The 20,428-nt window shown below is 41.2% G+C and overlaps 1 protein-coding gene across 1 annotated transcript in view; it reads right to left on the bottom strand.

Moving 5' to 3' along the window:
* Positions 1–20,428, bottom strand: part of COL4A6 (collagen type IV alpha 6 chain) — a 123,880-nt gene that overhangs the window by 30,635 nt on the left and 72,817 nt on the right. The window contains exons 4-15 of the mRNA XM_065690003.1: positions 15,410–15,544; positions 13,230–13,274; positions 7,157–7,273; positions 6,232–6,300; positions 5,481–5,516; positions 4,995–5,057; positions 4,333–4,368; positions 4,171–4,212; positions 3,345–3,437; positions 2,330–2,383; positions 865–924; positions 78–122 (exon numbers count right to left, since the gene is read on the bottom strand). Coding sequence (XP_065546075.1) covers positions 78–122; positions 865–924; positions 2,330–2,383; positions 3,345–3,437; positions 4,171–4,212; positions 4,333–4,368; positions 4,995–5,057; positions 5,481–5,516; positions 6,232–6,300; positions 7,157–7,273; positions 13,230–13,274; positions 15,410–15,544 — 795 coding nt within the window. The remainder of the gene's footprint in view (positions 1–77; positions 123–864; positions 925–2,329; positions 2,384–3,344; positions 3,438–4,170; positions 4,213–4,332; positions 4,369–4,994; positions 5,058–5,480; positions 5,517–6,231; positions 6,301–7,156; positions 7,274–13,229; positions 13,275–15,409; positions 15,545–20,428) is intronic.

Below are 20,428 nucleotides of genomic sequence, written 5' to 3' on the forward strand. Positions count from 1 at the left end.
CTACATAAGGGAGTCAGTAGATCTTAAGCACTTAGGTGGCTTCTTCAAGTACAGTAAAAAAATAAAAGAAATTTCACCTTTCTCCCTGGAATCCCATCGGATCCATCCAGTCCCAAAAGACCCTGAGAACAACAAAAAAAGATTAACTTTCAGAAGCTACATTTCAGTCTGGTCTTATTGTATCAGGCTCCAAATATCTCAGCACCAAAGAAGAAAAAGGTAAAACTTTCAAAAGGAGAAGCTGCCACTGACTTTCCGTATCTCCAAATATTAACAATCATAACTGAGCGAATTCAGCAGAATAACTGATACAAAAAGCCTTCTCCAGCCATTGTCTTTCTGATCAGCAGTTCAAGGTAAGTAAGTCATGGAGTCTCAACCTTCTAGGAAGTTTGGTAGGTAGTTTGCACTTACAAAGCCACGAGAAACAATCAAGACTTTGTAACTTGACAATTTACTCTGCACATACAGAACAAAGTGCCTTAGTCTTCCTGTTGTGTGTAAGCCCATCTCTGCAGGGTCATGGTGCTTTGAAGATTCTATGACTGGCATGGGACTGAGCATGCTGTTAACTCCCAGAGACTGGTTAGACCAACATCTATTGCCAGATGGCCTGTTTCTCCCACATATAGCTGTGTTCTCTCACGGCTGATCTGGTACTGGCGAAGAGCTTCCTAAAACCTCTGCAAGGCCTCTTTATTATCTTCATTTGGACCTCCTAGTTCGTTGTTGTATTGCCGTGACTACTATAGGATAGAGTCTCATGTCTGAGACTCCTACACACTTTGGGAATGGTTCTGCTGATGAAAGGCCCATTTCATGTGCTGGAGAACAAGCATTTAAGGACTTTGCAAAATTACCTACCCTGCCACCTGGTAAGCCAGGCACACCTTTTTCTCCTTTTTCTCCAATGCCTCCAAAGCCCTGGGGAAAAATATCAATGTTAAATCTGAGATATATATGGAACTGAATGGCACAGCCCTACAACTAAATGAGCACAAACCCATCTATTAACACAGAGACGAGGGGAAAAGACTGTTTCTGCTGGGACTCTTTTGCTCCAGAAAGAAAACCTGTATCAACCAAATGGGCAGTATGTGCAGTACATTATCTTCTTCATTCCCATGACTTCTATCCACTTACACCATGGCAGATCTCTCAGTAGCAAATGCAAGTAATCCCATGCTATAAACAGCAAAGTTCTGCCACTGCTACTCTGTATTGTATTCTACATTTAGAAATTATTTCAAATCTCATTTCTTAACAGCAGCAGCTCAAGGAACTGCTCAGAGCACTCTTTTCCATTTCTAAAGCCTATGAAAGACACAAAACAAGCATTTTCACACTCAACAATTGAAAACGTTTGGTGCTTTTCCAAGTCAGCAAGAAGTATCAAACCCAGAGAGAACACCAGGATTTAATTTCAGGGAGAGTTACAGTAGTTAAGCAATTTTCAGGCTTCAATCTTGAAATATCTTATAGCTATGGTTAAATTCACACATTATGTTCAATCCCACCAGCTAAAATGGGCCTCTTGTGATGCATAAAGCTAAACATGCAGATAATGGCACCTTTCCAGAAAGGCTAATAAACTGTGCTTCACATACAGTTTTCTCTTGCACGTCCTGCTAAGAACATCTGTACATTGAAGGACCTGGCAAACAATTTATCTTATTAGTCAGAAGTTCCACAAAATATTTATTCCTTAAGCTGATCAAATAACCTGTATTTACAAAAGGTTATAAGCTGGGAAATAACTCTCTGGAATCCAGGGATAAACTGTTGCTCTTGATTCATAAAGAGAAGATGCTACACATTGCTAAGTTTACGAGCACTAATGTTAAACAGCCCATTTTAAATCCGGATATATATCTAGACAGAAAGACCCGCATGCGCTTCACAGCTTTCAAGTAAAATAACAAGAATATGCTTAGATATAATTAAAAGATTAATTTTTGTTTTAAATACGTCTAGCTCTGCGGGACATCAACAAACACTGCCACCAAGTGGCCATGTAAAGGGTACATCTACTTGCAGGTCTCTGCAAACCGCAAATTACATGCACTTGAAATAACAGTTGCTTTGTAACATCTGTAGTAGGACAACATTATCTTCTTTCGGTAGCAGGACATTATCTTCTTTGTATCTCCAGGACGGAAAACGATCAGATTGCAGTTACACTCTTCAAAAAGTCTTGTGGACTTTTTTATCAGATTTTCAAAGTACTCTGGTGCCTAGAAACTCCTGTAGAGACCTTGTGAGCTATTCACAAGGTGGTGTACCACCTAAACCACATTAAGCAGGTATCAAAAACTCTCCTCTGTCTTACCGGGATGCCAGGCAATCCTTTCTCTCCAGGGAATCCTTGGGGGCCTGGCTCACCCTGACAAGGGGAAGAGGTAAACACAATAAATCACTGTGCCTTTTCCTGATCTCCCCATCATGCTCCTGACTCCTGAAGTAAGGCCTTGTAATTTGTTTGTCAGCAACAATACTTGACTTGTGTCATCGTGTCAGATACAGTGTCCCTCAGCACAGTGCTGGTGCATGAAACGAGTTCTCTGCTACTACATTTCATGGCTTTAGAGACCTCTACTTGGGAATTAGTCTACTGCCCTCCACTGCTGCAAGTCAAACTACAAGCATTTCATAATGTCATCTAGGGAATTGGGACATACATGATACTTGATGAAAAACAACAAAATAACACATGATAAGATAGCAAAATGTCTTCACAGTCCTGCCTACAGATTCAAGAGTGAGCCAAAATGAATGGCATTTGTTTAAATATCACCTCACACTAACGTAACTCCACCAAGTAAGACAATATCTCTCATGACTTAGGCAGGGGTTTAGGCAAGCTCAGACTGGTCTCCAAACCAGTCTGTATAGGCCCCACATTAATTCAGTATTCCTAAATTTCATGCATGTAAAGAATCTTCAACTCAAGATCAATACAGCTTCTATAAAAACACTGATGAGCTAAAAATATGTATCTCTCTAAACGCCAGGATAACGAAGTAAAGGAGAGAAATCTGATTATTTCACTAGCGTACGTCATGCCAAAGCTGGAGCCTTCTATTTATTTTTCTAAATGGATTTAGGGTTTTTGCTTCAGTTGACACAATTTTACAGGTCCAACAGAAACAAAATACAGCTCTCCAGTGGTCTGCGATGCTCTGAGAAAAGAGTATTTTTTATCCAATAGCCACCTAGCAGATTAAATTAGTACATTAAATAATTCTGATTTGGAAATATAACAGCCCTCACTGTCTACTAACTTCATCCGGCCTTGAATGAAGAAGCATGGGGAGGGGGAGGGTTTGTAAACTGCATTTACAGACCTTTTCTCCTTGCTTCCCTTTTGGAAATCCCATGAATTCCAGTATTCCAGTGGATGGTGGGGGACCTGGTGGGCCAGGTAGCCCTACATCACCCTGTTGGCAAAAGGGAAAGCTATTAACACAGGCAGAACAAGTTTGATTTGAATCAGAAAAAGCCACTCTAATTATATCCCACACATATGATATCTGTGCTTCTGAATGTTAGCACAGACTTTGGTCATGGAAGTCAGATCAGACTGAAAATTAAAGTGAACAGGAAAACATTCCAGAAAAACTTTGGGGCCAAATATGAAAGAAAAGAAAACAATAAACAACTAGAGATGTAGAACGCAAAGTGAATTAAGCCCCAGATTGAGAACTTGGAGAAGCCCCATTATGCCAGTGTAAATTCTCACACAGTCTGCAGGACAGCATTTAGGATACTTAGACTATGAATTACACATCGGTGGACCCAGAGAATATTCTGAGAGCCAAAAAGAACGAAGTCAGTAGAATAATTCAATACAAGAGGTGAGGGTCCAAAGAAATGGAAAGACACAGATTCAAGACATCAAAGGACATCACTTGTCCATATGAAAATATTGAGCTGAAATGGCATTTTTCCCCTTCCTCTCTTCATCCAGGAAAAAGCTCCCATCCTTTTGTGGCGTACCAACAGGTAAGGAACCAGCAAGACTCTCTGGTATTTGGACTGTTAATCGGTCCAAGAGAAGAAAAGAAAAAGAAGAAAATGCTAGAACCTACCCACTTTCTAAAGGACCAAGCTACGATGAGAACACTAGAGTATTAGTTCATGCTCTTCCCATAACAGAACAAATTCACCTACCTTTTCTCCTTTCTCTCCTTGAAAGCCTAATCCCATGTTACCCTAGGAGAGAAAAACACCAACGATGAGCAAGCAATAAAACAACAGCAGCACTATCTATGCCTACAGCACTGTTAAAAAAGCCAACGATAAGGAGTAGAAAGAAGGCAGGTAGGTACTTACTTTTGGACCTGGTGGCCCAGGGGGACCCATTGGACCCTAAAAGTGAACAAGACCAAGATTTTATTTCTTTTGACTTCATTAGGAGGCACACAATTGGAGCAATGCTGGGATCTGCAGTGGTACCTGGATTGTGATCTCTTGCCCCATAGCAAAAGTAACCGATACACATGATCTTCAAGTCTTTAATAGACGGCATAGCCTTTTGGTGCTGTGGTTAATTAAAAGCAAACTTCAGTTCAAAAGCAACAAGCATGTGGTTTGTCTTTACCTCTGCCCATTGGAAACTCTCTCGCAGCACCTTGAAAAATCATCTCTTTAGCACATTTCATGATAACAAGGGTTCCAAACATGCAAAGGTCAGCATATTCCCTCTAGTCCAAAAATAAGGAAGTGCTCACAACAGTATAATGTAGTGTTTGCAGACAGCACTCTAGGGCTTTGCTGGAGCCCTCATTCATGATTGCTGACCTGAGCACTACTCCAGAGATAAGCCTTCTCTCTTGTGATTAGATTACACTAAGTTCAAGTATTCTGTGCTTAAAGTCAGCTGTGCTCAGTCCTTTCAGATGTGCACACACTTACACTTGCAATGACGAACACAAGGAAGGAAAACTGCAAACAGTTTGAACTGTCCAACAAGTGCAACAGGTGAGGTTTCTTACCTGCAAACCTGGTAATCCTATAGGGCCTGCAGAACCTATCGGACCTGGAAAACCCTTTGGACCCTGTAGGAAGAACATAGGGCAAATACAGAATGCGTAGCACTTACCCAATCAACCCCAATGACAATGTGAGTCTCAGGAAACATTAAGCAATATCCCCTAATTAAGTATGCCAGTTGAAATATTATAATAAATCCATTTCATATTATTAGATGTATTTTGAAAATCAAAGGAACAGAATTCAATAGTAGAATGGAGTTTGATTTGAATAAGGAAAAAGTGAACAGATAATAGCAAAACTCTGAGTCCTTCTACCCTACTGTGGATTGACTCATACCACTACACATCTGGAACTGCTCACGCTAATGGTATCACACATGTAAATACATGGCTCGCTAATGTGAAAAGCGCCCTTGAGAACCAAACAAGAAAAATTACCTACTCAATATTCTTTAAAATCATTATTCCCCAAATTAAGTAACTTACAGAAATTCCATCCAATCCAGGAAGACCATTTTCTCCCTAAAAATTATAAATGCACGAGTGAAAATTACACCATGTTAGTGTAACAAACAATAAGGAACATTAAATTTTGTATGAATAGAAGTATTTGCTGTTAGTTAATATTAGATCAAATGCATATAGGAAAATATTTTTACACCTGTGCTTCCACACCTAAATTAGGCAATGGAGAAATTCGCAAAATCCAGAGAAATTACAACCATTTTATTGACGGGTAACAAGAGAAACTGAAACGGTATGAAGAAATAAATATATTCATTGTAAAAATACTGAAAAATACACTACAAAAGATTTAATTACAAAACCAATATACATATGAAATATGTAAAAGCATTATTATACCAAATTATCTCTACTTCCGATAAATCTTGAAGAAAATAAAGATCTCTTTTACCAACTTGTAATTGTATATAATGTGGGTAAAATGTTCTAAAAGTTCTTAATTTTGACCAAAGCCATATGACAGAATATTTCTTAATATTTTCAGTATTTAACAAAGCATGAGGCTGCTAAATATTGGGATATTCAGTCCCACAGGAGGTACTAAATCCTTTGTAGATTTATTCCACCTTTTCACAGCTCTGCATTCGGACATACCCAGGACACTCACGCCTAACATCATGAGCTATCTAATCTGCAGCATCAGCCCTGAAACCTGTAGGACATCAAAGTGTTTCTTGTACTTCATTTTTTCCTACATGATGACAAGTCTTACCTTCATTCCTTTCAGGCTGCCTTGAGCAAAAACAGGTTCTCCTTTAAGGCCTTTTGGGCCAGGGTGACCCTGATTAAAAACAAGAAAAAATCAAGTCACAAATAAATTCCAGGAAAAAAATACTGACTTAGTTTTGAAAGACTTTATATTCAGTGTAATGGACGAGGCAAACTCCTGGCTCCACTACACTGCAGAAGTGCCACTGCAGCTTTGTCAGAGAAGCTGTGTTATTATGAGAACTTACAACCTACTGCAGCTTTATTAAAATAAGGTTCTGCAAACATTTTCTCTGGTATTATCCTGTTTACATCAGATTTTTATTTTAGCTCTTCAACAACTTCTAACCTCCTATTTCAATCTGTTTGACATGGGGCAGCCCTCTTGTTCCTATATCAATGGCATTCAGAGTATTTTTCAACATCATATGAATTTCAAGTCACCCAACCTGTGTTTGTAAGACCAGGGTTCGAATGTGAAGAAATACTCAAATAATTTAACGTAATGTCAAATATTTTTTTGCTCACATTTCAAAAATAACCATCCACTGTCATAAAAGACTATAATTCCTAAAAGCGTCTAAGAGCGGAGCTCTTGTACCTAATCCTACCCTCTTGAAACTGAGCGTACAGAGTGGCCATCCTCTACAGTCAATGAAGGAAAATAGGTGTCTCCAAAAACAGTTCATCCAGACAAACAGAGACAGAAGTGGTCTCAAAAGCACCACTCCCTGTAAGAGGGGAGCGCAGATGAATAAATTCACAGGATCTCCACTTTACCCTCAGAGTGGGATTTCTATGAGACGATAATGAGCTCTAACAATGCTAGGGTTCTTCCTAAGTACTTGGGAGTTACTTTTCCAACAAAGGCATGAAAAGCAAATCCTGGCTTAGTGACTACAAAACACCATACTCAATCTGGGACATACAGGCAGCCCAGGTAGGCCAGGAAACCCATCTGATCCGGAAACACCAGGACTCCCAGTGGTACCATTGCAGCCATCAAGGCCGGGCAGACCTCTAGGTCCAGGTTGCCCAGGGTGACCCTGTGTAAAGGGGAAAAAGAGAGAATGACTGACAGGATGCATTATTTTATTAGTAATACTGTCCTCAGAAAGTGGATATCTTTCAAATGGCAACATAAAACAAAAGAAACACACAACTCCCACTCAAGTTCAGTGTATGGCAGACTGCAACAGAACTAGCTTCTTCAGCCAGCATTGTGTATCCTCCCCAAAGCTTCAATCCTAGAACATTGGCTGTATTCATCTGATTACCTTTTTCTCCCAGGGATAATTTTCTTTAGTACATAATTTGTGCATGAGTAGGTCCCAAAAGGGTAATACTCATCCCAACACAGTCAGAAACATACGGCATGTAACACAGTGTAAAACAGCATGCAAGGGTGCACCTGACATCAGGAATGGAAGTTGCTCATGTGAAAACAAGGGCAGAGGCAGACTCAACAATACTGAGCATTTATAATTCCAATCTGCTTCAAGTCTCAGTGACTTCTCTTCCTCTCCAGTGTGGATTCTTCCCTTTAATAGTTCAACAGATGTTACAGCTCCAGCACCAGACCATTCAAGCAAAAGAGCTTTTCTTGATGTATTAAACTTAAAAGTTTAGGCAAAGCAACTGGTAGAAAGATCTAATTAAACTAGCAACATTTAAAAGAAATTATTTGTAACGGTCAATTATTAATCAAGCAGAGTAGGATACAATTATACCTAATTCTGATTTCACACCTCTCTTGCCCAAATTAATAGCTCAATTAATTTGACTGGAGTTTACTCAGCATGGTACTGGTGCAAAGGAGATCAAAGTTTGAGACTTTAGTTACTTTTCCTTCAGTGTCATATGGGTATGTGTAGGCAGAACACAGAAAGGCAGAACTGTCACTCACACTAGCCAGCTTTCAAGCAGCTCCTTATTCTAGCCTCCTTTTCACAGAAATTAGTTCTGTGGCACTCAAAGACAGTGTTTTGTGTAGGACGAAAAATGAAACTCATGGAGATAGTATCAGTAACTGACAGTTCTCTCCCTCTGCTCAGAACACCCAGATCTTGACTCATCCCAAAAGTACTTTTGTTTGATCCTAAAGATTCATCCTTAAGATATGGCATTAAACAAGTTATGACTCACACTAGGAAAGTAAAAAAAAACAAACATGGATAAAATGGAGATAGAACAGTAACAATCCTTCATGTTTTAAGCCTGACACTTAAAACAAAACACATTTGTGTTGCTAAAGGTCTTCCCAGTCCAAGCCAACAGCACATGCTCTGACCAAATTCAGGAAGAACTTTGCAGTAACATAAAGCCTCATATCTAAGGATCTTAAAATGCCTTGCAAAAATGTGGGAATGCTATAATCTTCATTTTACATATGAAAAGTTGGGGGTACACAGTAGCAGAGTGACCTTTCCAAGGATGCAGAGCAAGTTAGGTCACAGTTATGTAAATACTCAAGCTGATCACTGGTCTCAGCTGCTGCCAGGAGAGCCATTGCACACTCCTGCTTACTCACACCTACGTCTTCCCTTTGCTGGTGTAAGCACAGGCAGGATGGGCAAGTTGGAGCAGGAAACCAACACATCAGAGAAATAACTGTTCTGTTTCTTAATGGGGTTAATTTTCATCCAGAAGAGTTCCTTGGTCCAGCTCATTTGACACCTGCACTGTGACTTGTGCCAACAAAATAGAAAGAAGGAGGGAGAGCCCAGATCTGCTCTCTGTCCATTAAAAAGGCGCAAACTGAATGAATTCGAAGTTTGTCTCCTCTACAGGACCAAAGCAGCTCACTCAGACAAGTATAAATATGAGATTAAACAAAGCCTGAGGACACGGAATGAAGTCATCCCAAAGCATTAGCATCAGGCACCACTACATACATTGTACCAGTTGCCATGATGATTAAAGTTTGTTTGTCAAAACACCCACGTGTGTTGTGCAAGCAGAGACTTGCCGAGCCCTGGTAAAGCAACAGGAGAAGGCTGAAGCACCAATTTATTGCCACTTTCTGTATCTTAGAAATTATTTCATTTGGTTCCCAAAGCTAAAACAAACCAGTGGCAACCCACCCTCCTGCACCCACACAGCATGTCCCAGCCGGGAGCAAGTCTCTGATGGGACAGGCTGTGACTGCAGAGGGAAGGCAGAGTGGTCAATGGCTACCAGGTCTTTCACCCTGTTTACAGCATCAACAAAACCAGAAGTGATGTGGGACAAGTGCACATGTATCTGGTTACAACATACAGTGACCAGCTGCAAGGTTTAGTGAGGCTCAACAGCCAACATCTGCCCCTTAGAGCAAGATAAGGTGGAGCCAAGCTGCTAATCCTTTAGTGCTGGCCAAGATCCAGCTTGTGGCAGCCAGCTCACTGATGGCCTCATGTCTTGGGAAGCACTTGGGAAGCACTTTTGATCTCCTAACTCTCGTACCAACACAGTCTGTAAGCAGCGTAAAGGATTTTGGTATCCTCTCCGTATGTGAGGAGGGGTCTCAAAGAGGGGACACAAAGCATGGCGACCACAGTGATTTCTTAGTGTATTAAATAAATCACAATGATTTCTTATGTGTATTAAACAAACCTGGGGCCCTATCATTTAATCCCCACAGCATCCATGTCTGTGGTTCTGAGCCAAAGCGTGACGGACTGCCATGCATGCGCACACACATGCTCTCTCTTTTGCTTTAGGAAATAAAAAATCACAGGATTTCCTACTTCCTAGCTAATCTGCCATTAGAGTTCACAAAGTCTTAAGAACCTTACCTGAGCAGATACTGAGCACCCACAAGTGACTTCCTGGAGACTTGTACAGCTCTGGCTTAAATGAACCTTTTCTTAAAATACTTATTTAAAGTACTTATTTAAAATACTGATTTAAAGATGTTTTGACCAGAAAACCAGTGGTTAATAGCTTCACTGCTCTCACCTCCTCTAATTCCTGTTTTGGCAGATGTGCCAATTCAGCACAGGCACCTCAATTGACTTAAGGCAGAAGACTTTTACAGCCTTTTCTTATACATGGCAGGGTGACTAGTTTACAGACTGCAGTTAAAACACAGGCTGGAGAGATCACTTGTGCTCTCTGTTTCCACAAAAGGTGACATTCCCTGTGAGACAGATAAGGAAACATAAACTGTTCATCTAGGCCTTTGCTTTATCCGACTCTTGGTCATACATTAACACTGTGATCCCAAGGGGCTTCTTTTCTAAACCAAACAGCACAAAGGCGATCCCAGCATGGGAGGTCAACAAATATTTAAAACAGGGAAACAAATGCAATTAAGGGTGAACACAAAATTAACTGGAAAAAAGTTGCATGGATCGCTACAGCAAAGTGACCTTTTTACCAAGTCAAGCCATCCCCAAGTCCTCGTTTTTCCTCTAGGAGGATCCTAAAATCCAGAACTTTGCCTCTCCATGGAGCTCTAGCTTTCATGGTACAGACAAGGATGCACTCCCCATAGGAGTATTTCTTTCTAGAACTCCTTGGACAGTTCATGAAAAGCTACATACACCTCTCATCTCCAGTTCCAGCCTGTGCCAGAGGTGTCCTTGAATCTTGTCCTATAGGAAAAAGTAAACTTCCTGAGTTGGGCTAAGGATTTGAGGGTTTCTTCTACAGCGTGACATAAAAGGCTAGTAATAAACACACGTAGCTGCTGTATTTATTAGGTTAAAGGGATTAGTCAGGCCAGCTGCAACAACATAGATTACAGAATCAGACAATATCTCAAGTTGGAAGGGACACATAAGGATCATCGAGTCCAACTCCCCGCTCCTCACAGGACTACCTAGCACTAAATCATATGACTAAAGAATGTCCTCCAGACGCTCCTTGAACTCTGACAGGCTTGGTGCTGTGGGGAGCCTGTTCCACCTCCCCAAGGGAACTCTGTGGAACACCACTTCCCTTAAGGTCAAAAGTGGGATTCCCCTCCAAATCGCAGCCTTGCAGTCATTTGGCCTTGACTAAAATATACCTACCCATGCTGACGTACCTGCACACTACAAACAATCTCTATTCATGTTTAGATATAATCATTGTGCAGAGATAGCAATATATTTTACTTTCTCTTACATCTATCAGCATACACGTGCTCTCTCCTTTACTCTGTATTTTACGCATCCATATAACGTGTGTATGTTCATATCCATTTCACAACAAACCTAAGCTACTCCCTATCCTGAAATGCAGCTGGCAGAAGTGTAAATATTTTCTCAAGCTGTGGTGGTGGCTATTTTCACCCTAGAAAGGAAGTATTTATTTCAGTGGTTAGAACGTAAACGGTAGGAACCAGTTTCCCCTTCCCCTGTTTTCTCTTGGGCAGCTGTGGCACAGAAGAGCCACAGTGGTGAGCACTTTGCTGCTCATGAGCAGCACAAGCTGCCTCTTCCTATTCACCCACCTGCAAAATACAATAAAGCAGAGAGAGTAGACCTGCATATACTGGAGGCTTTGGATCCTCTCATCTGCCTCCCCTACCCTCTCTTTGGAATGCCCATCGCTGCCAACTACCTGGCAATGGCAGTTGCTGTATCTCTGCCTCCCCTCGTTATCGGGAATCCCCCTTCTCCAGAGCCTTGTCTGAAATAATACCCTGAGAACAGCGTGTTCCCACAGTGTGTTCAATTTAATTAAGTATTATGGGAACAGCTTGTTCTCTTCAGACCTAGAGAGTTGGCTGGCGAGAAATAAAAAAAATAGCAGCAAGGGAGTAGAGCAGGAGAGAAAACAGGGAAGGATGAGCAGAGGGGGAGAAAAGGACAACGGCCAGGAAGGAACTGGAACCAAGGAAGCTCTTACAAGGCCAACGGTGCATTTTCAGCCAATCTAGCAAAACAATTCAATTTTTGATAGGAAGTAAGAAAAACACTGCTGAACTCTTGGAGCTCTTGGCCAGCTGAAGAAGTAGGGAAGATGAGAAAGAGCATGAGGATAGTCTGAAGGCACAAGGACACAGAAGATGGAAAAATGTCAACAAGAAAAGAAGAATTCTAATATCAGTAAAGACAGCAAGGACATTTGGGGTAACTTCTAAAAGCTGTCCTAGCTAAAACTCCCCTGGGGTAAAGAGCGTGTAAGAATCTTTGCAAAATTCACTGGGGACAACCAAAGCAAAAGAAAGGCGGTCAAAACACTCTTGGCACATAATATGTTGAACGGTAAAGGAAACAACTTCACTGGAATGTCACAGTTCTAAAACAATAAGAGAAAAAAATCCTAATGGTCAGGGAAAGCGGTTACCTACCTCCATCACCTGAAAACACAGCAATTGTCTCTTTCCCATCACAGGTTTCTGGAAGGGCTCAAATCTAAACCAGCACTAGCACCTACTGGAGAAGCAAGTACTCTGGAGAGCCTCAGCTCTAACCACTGTTTTCATTCACATTGTAAGATTTAGAGAAACCTGGCCACAGCACATACAAGAAGGCTACTACAAAGATAAGGAAACAATCTCTGTGTTCATCGTGAGTAAGATGAGAACTAAGAGGTTTAAACTGGAGACAGACTGCAGTTAGGCATTAGCAAAGCTTTTCTAATACAAAAGTTAGTCTCCATCATTACAAAGTTTTAAGAACTGGTTAGGAAACACATACTAAAAATGGCCTGAAGCAGAGCTGATCATGCCTGTTTGACTGTCTGAGGCCCCTTCCAACGCTATGACTTCATGACACTGTGTTTTCTAGACATGGTGCTGAGAGAACATGGTGCTGAAAGAAAAGCCTATCAATGATGCAGTGGATTCCCATGTAACTCAGCTCACTTGCTGATACAGATCAACTTCCTATCATCCCATAAAAGGAATCAAACCTCTTATGAAACAGCATGGGATCACCAGGTAGAGTAGCAAATGCTGCCATTTCCCTCCAGAGAGAAGCAAACACTTTGAAGATACACTACGCATGTGCTAGGACAGTCTCATTGTGCTTATGTGCTTTTGGGTTGTGACTAAATTCTGGTGATTTATATTTACATATACAAACTTACTGGTATCCCGTTGATGCCTTGAAATCCTGGAACTCCCATTGGGCCCTGAAGAGAAAGAGTACACATTGTATTTCACTTCATCAACCGCGTATTTCACTTACCTGTGACATACTTTTCACTCCAACATTTTCGGTCTTGGACTTTAGCTTTCAGGAGCAGACTTTCCCATGCAGATTCTCTCTGACCGCAGGGGTCAGTGAAGATAGGAACAGAGCATCTGAGCTTGACCGGATGCCAAATGAGTGTTTCAAGAATGTTTTAATCAGGCAATTTAAAGTAAAAATATAATCTCCTACTGCACATCTGGGGAAAATAAGATGCCAAGAAAATAAACAATCCAGTGTAAGCTTAACTCTCAGTGTCACACTTGACCTTCCAAGAGTTTCAACAGGACTTAATGGGGTTTTCTGCCTATGCTTGGATAGTACCACCCAGAGATATGCAGACCACCGTACTAACTTCAGATCACCCCTGGCTGAGTTGCAAGTAATTACCACTTTGTTGGTTCTACTGCTCTGCTCTGGATAGTAGCAAAACAGACTGTGTAAGCTGAATATCAAGCTTAAACTCTTGCTTTGGAAAGGTAAAGGTATCGCTTCCATGAGGGATAAAAAGACAGAATCTTACTGCATGTTGGTATTGCGCATGTATCCATTTCAGTGGACAAAAACAGCAGTTTTGGAGTAAATAAGGCTTTTTTTCAGTGCAAGGAAATTGGTTCCAATTGTTAGCTAAAGGCCAATTCCTATCCCGAGTTTCTGTAAGTTCCAAAGTCTGGTTCAATGATTTCAGTTTTATCTGCTAGAATTATGAAAATGGTATCACTTGTATCTGGTCTTAGTCCTTGTTTTGAATCCTCCATTGCCTTTCAGATGAATGCAACACCAAAGCCATGACGTTCCTTGTCACCACTTTCAGTTTACGTGGTTCTTTAGCTTATGAGAAAGGGTAACAGAATTCCAAGGTGTTAACCCATATTAAACAAGAAGAGGGTGTAACTACAGCATATGAAAGTACAGTTAAACTAGTTACATCGAGCTAGCTCACCTATCAGTAGCTGGGAAAATATGGCAGACAAACTTTACTCTGCAGGTCCTGGTAAGGAAACCTGGTAGAATCTGTCTTATTTGCACACATGACCTGAGGACCTTGCACCAAGTAGATGATAAGATGCTCTGGAAGAGTTCCAGAATGCAAGCCCTTGTCCTGATGACCCAGATGTCCTTCAGATTTTAGAAACCATGTACAGTATGCAGGACTTCCTCTGTCTTTGAAGCTTTCAAGCTGTTGTCCTTGAAACATTCCTTTTGTCCAACTGTACAGACATGGGAATAAGAATCTCATCCCAGTCCTTGCATCAGACAACATCAGACTTTCCCATTTTATAATTCACTACACAACCTCTGCCGGGGTCTGCGGTGGGAGCATATACGTGGCTCCAGCCTATGTGATGGGACTTAACGAGTCTTCTGCATGCGACCCAAAACTCATGATCAGACATGCCTGGTGCACAATGTAAATTTTGCTTAAGATGAACTACCCATATGTAGCCACTCTTTATTACTGGAAGTATTTGTTCATACTTCCATTCATTCTTTTGCCTAGCTCCAAACTCCCCCTTTCATATTTCCTCCCTAAGAAGAGACAACAGAACAGATCTTAAGGGCATTAAGACGTTTCTGTTTGCTCTTCTGCCCATTCTTGCACACTGCATTGACACCCACACTGTAAAGATTATTCCATTTAATATGACATAGTTTATAATATTCTTTCTGTTATGAATAACTTTGGACCTGCAAAACTGAATTGCAGGTCTCACTTAGTACCCATTCCTTTGCTAGATGACAACTACGGATGTCCTACGCATGAACCAGCTCCAGTTCTCTCTGAATGTAGCATTAACAATGCCCATCTATCCCTGGGCATGTGAAGTGAAAGACTATTTGCAACAGCAATGCTCATTTGGTGATGGTTCATCTACCAGCATGAGTAAGTGTACAGCAGCTTTAGGAACTGTGTTCTCATTCAAAACTAAAAGCAGCGATTCTCTGAAGATACCAATGAAATACTGCTGTGTTCTTACCTCAGGGCACATAGTCCAAGATTATCTTTATTCAGTCAAAAATATATACAAGGCCACAGATGTATTGCAGTAACAGATAAGTCTCTGTTGATCCTACCTTGTCACCTTTATGTCCAGCCGGTCCAGGGGGGCCCACTGCTCCTCTCTCACCTTTTCCTCCTGCCAAACCTTCTGGGCCAGTGAATCCAGGTGCACCTATCGGTCCTTGAAGCCCAATCGGTCCTGGTCGACCCTAATACACAAGAAAACAGTAAGTCAGTGCATGGTGTTCACAAACCCCTTTGCAATTACTCTATTCAACTCAATCTTTAATGCAATTTGGTACCTCTCAGGGAAGTGAGAACATCCCAAAGTTTTCCCTGTATGTTCTCAAATAAAGCTTTTAGAGGTTATTTCAGGCAAGTCATGAGTAATAGTAAGAAATCTCCCCTTTTTCCTGGAAGATTTATTATTACCCACATTGCTGTGAGAAGGAACGGGGGAAGATGACAGTGTTTTGAGATCAAATTGGCTGCTGCTACTTGAGTTTGCACCTCTATTTCCAAGCTGCAAAGTACAAAAAGGTCTTGCTTATACTTTAGATCCAGCACAACAAAAAGGTAACACAAGGTGCAAGAAGTGCATTGGTCACAAGCAGTCAGCAAACACACTTTTGAGTATCTGAGACTAGTACAATGGTTGGCTCAAGACTGGGGCTGACTCCACTGTGCTCTCCTGGTTGCCTTACAGCTGGGACGTGGGTCTTGACTCCCTGAGCACAAAAAGAAGGGTGCAATGACTGAGCAGTGCCCGGAGATGGCAGCCTTTTCTACAACTGCAGACACTCATACGGGACTGATGAGCTCTCATTGTTCTATCAGTACATGGATGTGCAGGGCAGTTGGGTACTTGTTCCCGAAACAGGCAAAGGTTTAAAAAGAAATTGCTGTAGGTGCTTTAATTTTTATCATCCTCAGGAGCTGCCTCTTGGCAGCTGAACACTTTACACAGAGCTTTTTGCAAACATTTCTGTACTTCCTATTTGGTTCCTTTTGAAAGAATCTGAAAAGAGATCAACAGAGCCTAAGGTCCCAGCCTGGCAGTAGAAAATGGCAGCTTAGGGCTATGCTTTCTACTGGCAAGACAATGGAACACATGAAGTTATCCATGCAGAGAATCAAACTTTCACACTGAAAGATATAGAATGGAGGAGGACGTTAAAAAAACCCAAATCTCCCTCCTTCCAATCCTCCTCTACGCTCATGCCCATGGTAGTGTGTTTCCATTCTCTTTCCCTAACTCCTTTAACCAGCAGAAGGAATGCAGCTCCCTGCTGCAAGTGTTTTAGTAATCTCAGCTGGAGACATACACAGTCCTGACTCCACGAGTTGGCAGGTAAAAGGCTTTACAGTGAATTTAAAAATGCATTGTTACATGGTGATAATTAAGCAAAAGGAAACAAACGGTAATTGATTTTAAAAATTCTTTTTCCAGGATAATTTTTATTACTTATTCAGGCTAAACCATTTTATCCCATATTCCACATTTCTTCACTATTGAAGCAGCTATTTTCCCAGCATCACTCTTTCTGTTGTGACTGTTTCATCCTGGCCTTTTAACAGAGGTCAAGTGCATGTGTTATACTTCATATCTTTTCTGCCTGGACACTGTCCATGCTGTGCCCTTCCAGAGGCACAGATACCCATCTGAAAAGGCTTTTCTGTTGATTATTTTTAGCTTTCTTTACTCTGGGTTAATCGTCAATGGAATCCTTTATATTGGGAACCATATGATCATAACATTAATCGCCCAAAATCTTCAGTGGTCCTTGACAACCATACACAGCAAGGAACACGTTACGTAAATCACATGCAATGCTCTCCCTTCCAGTCTTAGCTTTAACTTTTTAATTTCCCACAGTCACAAGCTACTCAGAGTCTTTCAGGCAACATCTCACTTACAAGACATGGGTTGTGGACTATTTACCTTAAGACAATACAGCAGGGGAGAGACATACAATGGGCACGTTACTGGTATAGCCAGCCACCACTCACACAAGCAACAGCATCCAAAAGTGCACCAAGGTTTCTAGAGGAAAAAATGCTGTGAATTCCTCACTTGTTTGCCTTGCTAACACTTCGGTATTCAATTAGTTTGATTGCCTGCTTAACAACAGTGCTTCTCGATGACTGGAACTGATAGGAATTAACATTTTAGGAGGCTTTTGTTGTGCTCTGCTGCAAGTCACTTTGAGAAATATATCTAGATGAGACAGCAAAGACCAGTAACTACAAGCTCTGCAGCTCTCTGACAGAGCAATTAAGCAGGCTCTCTGATTTCAGAACCCCTAGGTAAAAAGCTCTCTTTTGCAATAGTGCCCTACAAGAAAGATTCTAACAGCACTTGAAGATTCCGTCCAGTGCCTTAGAGTGTCACTAAACCATAAAGACACAGTAAAGTGCTTCTAATCTCTCTGATAATGTGATTATGCTATGATAATCAGGCTCTCAAGAATTCCTACTGTTTCTTTTGAAGTCTGTGTGGATGGAAATCATGTTTTCTATGCTGAAACAAAGGACTTGCCTCCACTGCTAAAAAAGCAGCATTTTTCGTCAGTAGCACTCCCATGAACTGTCCCAACATAAAAGCATTATAAGGAGCACACCCCTTCGTGTGCAGGAGCAATTCCACAGTAAAAGCATAATGACAATGAAGACTCAGGTTTTACTGCAAGGTTAAACTTAGAGGGTTCAACACCAGGTGGAACTACTGCTTGACCTAGGTGAGCTTACCTTGTGGTTAAAAATTAAAGAGTCCAGTAGTTACTGGGCTTTGGCATCAGGATTGCTCTTACTTATCCAAAGGATAAAAAGAATAAAACATCTCTTATCAGTGAAGAAATGCTTCAACATAAAATGTGGATTACATCAAACAGAAACTACAGTCAACCAACATAGCTCCCTATTTTTATTGCTCAATATATAGAGAGTCCGGTAGCCTGTAGAAAAGCCATTAGTAATTAACACAAATGGTATCATTTTGGTTTCCTGGCTGTGTGACAGGAAAATTATAGAATGCTCCTAACAGCAAGCAAGGACAAAGTCTATGAAATTACTGCCACTGGTGAATGTTTTCTCAAATGCCCACTAGAATTTCATATATTTGAATATCATGACCTGCATTCTCAAACATATTTGTGCATATTACACAAGAAGCACTAAATGAGCTGCCTGCCTCCCTGTGATGAATACAACACTGGCAAAAAATTGCATTATTTCTTGATACACCGTGGTGCTTCCATAGATAATTTCAGGATTTTGACCAAGTCTGTGCCACAAGTTCCATATGAGTCATACACATCTCTGTTACACACATTAAAATACAGGGATGTCTCAGACATTCAGGTTTCCACTCTCAGTGTGTGGTAACCAAGAGGGAAAAATGGCAGGGACAGACACCTCCCACTGCTTCTGAATCACCACACTGCAGAGAGCAGTAAAACAAAACAGTCTGAAAACGTAATTTGATGACAGTGTCTTTCAAGATGGAAAAGGTTCTGCAACATGTGCCGCCTTCCCTTCACCCTTTTAATTCATCTGCATCCCCACAAGGAAAGGCCAGTGCGGTGGGTAATGATGCGGCCTCTCTACTGCTACACAATCAAACACATCCCAGCTTCTCTACTGTCTCTACCTCTTTGCCAGCTCTAATGCCCCACATAAATTTTCGCCCACTGAAGCAGAGCTGCTACACATAGCACTGCAAATTCCAAACATTCTTTTTTTCCCCATTGCCTCTGTGAGCTTGGAGAATTAAGCATAAATCTATTTGGTTCATCGCTGTGCAAAGGAACACACGTGGCAGTGGTATGGAAGCACCGGACATGCCCCTTATCTCAGCGACAAAAAAGAACGCAAGTGCTTGCTTACTTCGGGGGCAGTTCCAGCAGCCTTGCTTGCTATCACATACTAGCTCAGTGATTCATCCATAAAAAAGGATACTGGAACTCACAAAGTACGATAGTTCAGCAGAATACAGTAAGACAGTAACCAAGCAGAATACAGGTAGGGTAGAACTGATCCCTACTTCAGTTGGTAAATGTGTAGACTGCCATATTTCAAGCAGCAAAGCATTACTATTCTTTTTCTAAGCAAAATTAAGGTCCATTATATGAAGAGAGCAACTGAATTTAAAGATGCTCATGTTTTCTCAAACTAACACATAGCTCCTTCTCTACGAGAATTCAGCGACAAAGAATTACTTCACAAGAAATTCTTTGCAGTCTGAAGAATCTTATATTCAATTGATTAGGTTAAGGCAAACCAAAGAGCCAAGCACAGAATTACTATGGCTCTAAAAAATCTATATTCTCATGTACTGCATACATTAAGCAGCATCCAGCCTGAAACTTGGAAGATCTATGTACCCAATTTGTACAGGACAGCCCATACAACAGATGGATCCTTCAGGATGCTTTTTCATGCAGGCAAATGGCATTATCCACTTAAATTATGGCCATTCTCTCTCATCAGGGTTGCCATGTTACAAAAGACTGAACTCGGATGAAGTGTCTACCAGTGCAAAGCAGCAAGTCCATTAGAGTAGCATGACCTTGGGCTAACCACTTCTTTCCTCCTCCATTTCCTCCCTTCTCTCTTCCATCTGCCCTGCCTTAGCTGCAAGATTCCTGCAGCAGTGGTTATCTCCTGCTGGATAGACAGTGCCTAGCACAAGAGAGTCCTGGTCTCAGCTGGGGCCCCACGGTTCTACTGTAACAATTACTGATGAAAAACCCTGCACTATTCCCCTGAATTACAGGTCAGGTGTCCAGTGCCCTGCTCACATTCCAGAGTAAGTAATTATTTTTCCTACTGAAAAATGCTTTGTACTTTTGAAGAAAATTATTATTCAGTTTTTCCTCTAAAAAGTTAGGGAAAGTCTTGTTCAAAATGGCTTCTTTTTTTTTTTTTTTTTTTTTATCTGTCATGTAATTTACGGTTCCTCTACACAGTTTTTTACCCACACAGCATGAGATGAATACACAAAACTGTATATGCACACAGAAATAATGGACCGGAAAAACCATCCCATGCAACAACCCTATTACGTTCAGCACCTTCCCCAAAATCTTCTTGGA

Source organism: Lathamus discolor, chromosome 9, assembly GCF_037157495.1.
Source record: "Lathamus discolor isolate bLatDis1 chromosome 9, bLatDis1.hap1, whole genome shotgun sequence".
In the NCBI taxonomy this organism is placed as follows: domain Eukaryota; kingdom Metazoa; phylum Chordata; class Aves; order Psittaciformes; family Psittacidae; genus Lathamus; species Lathamus discolor.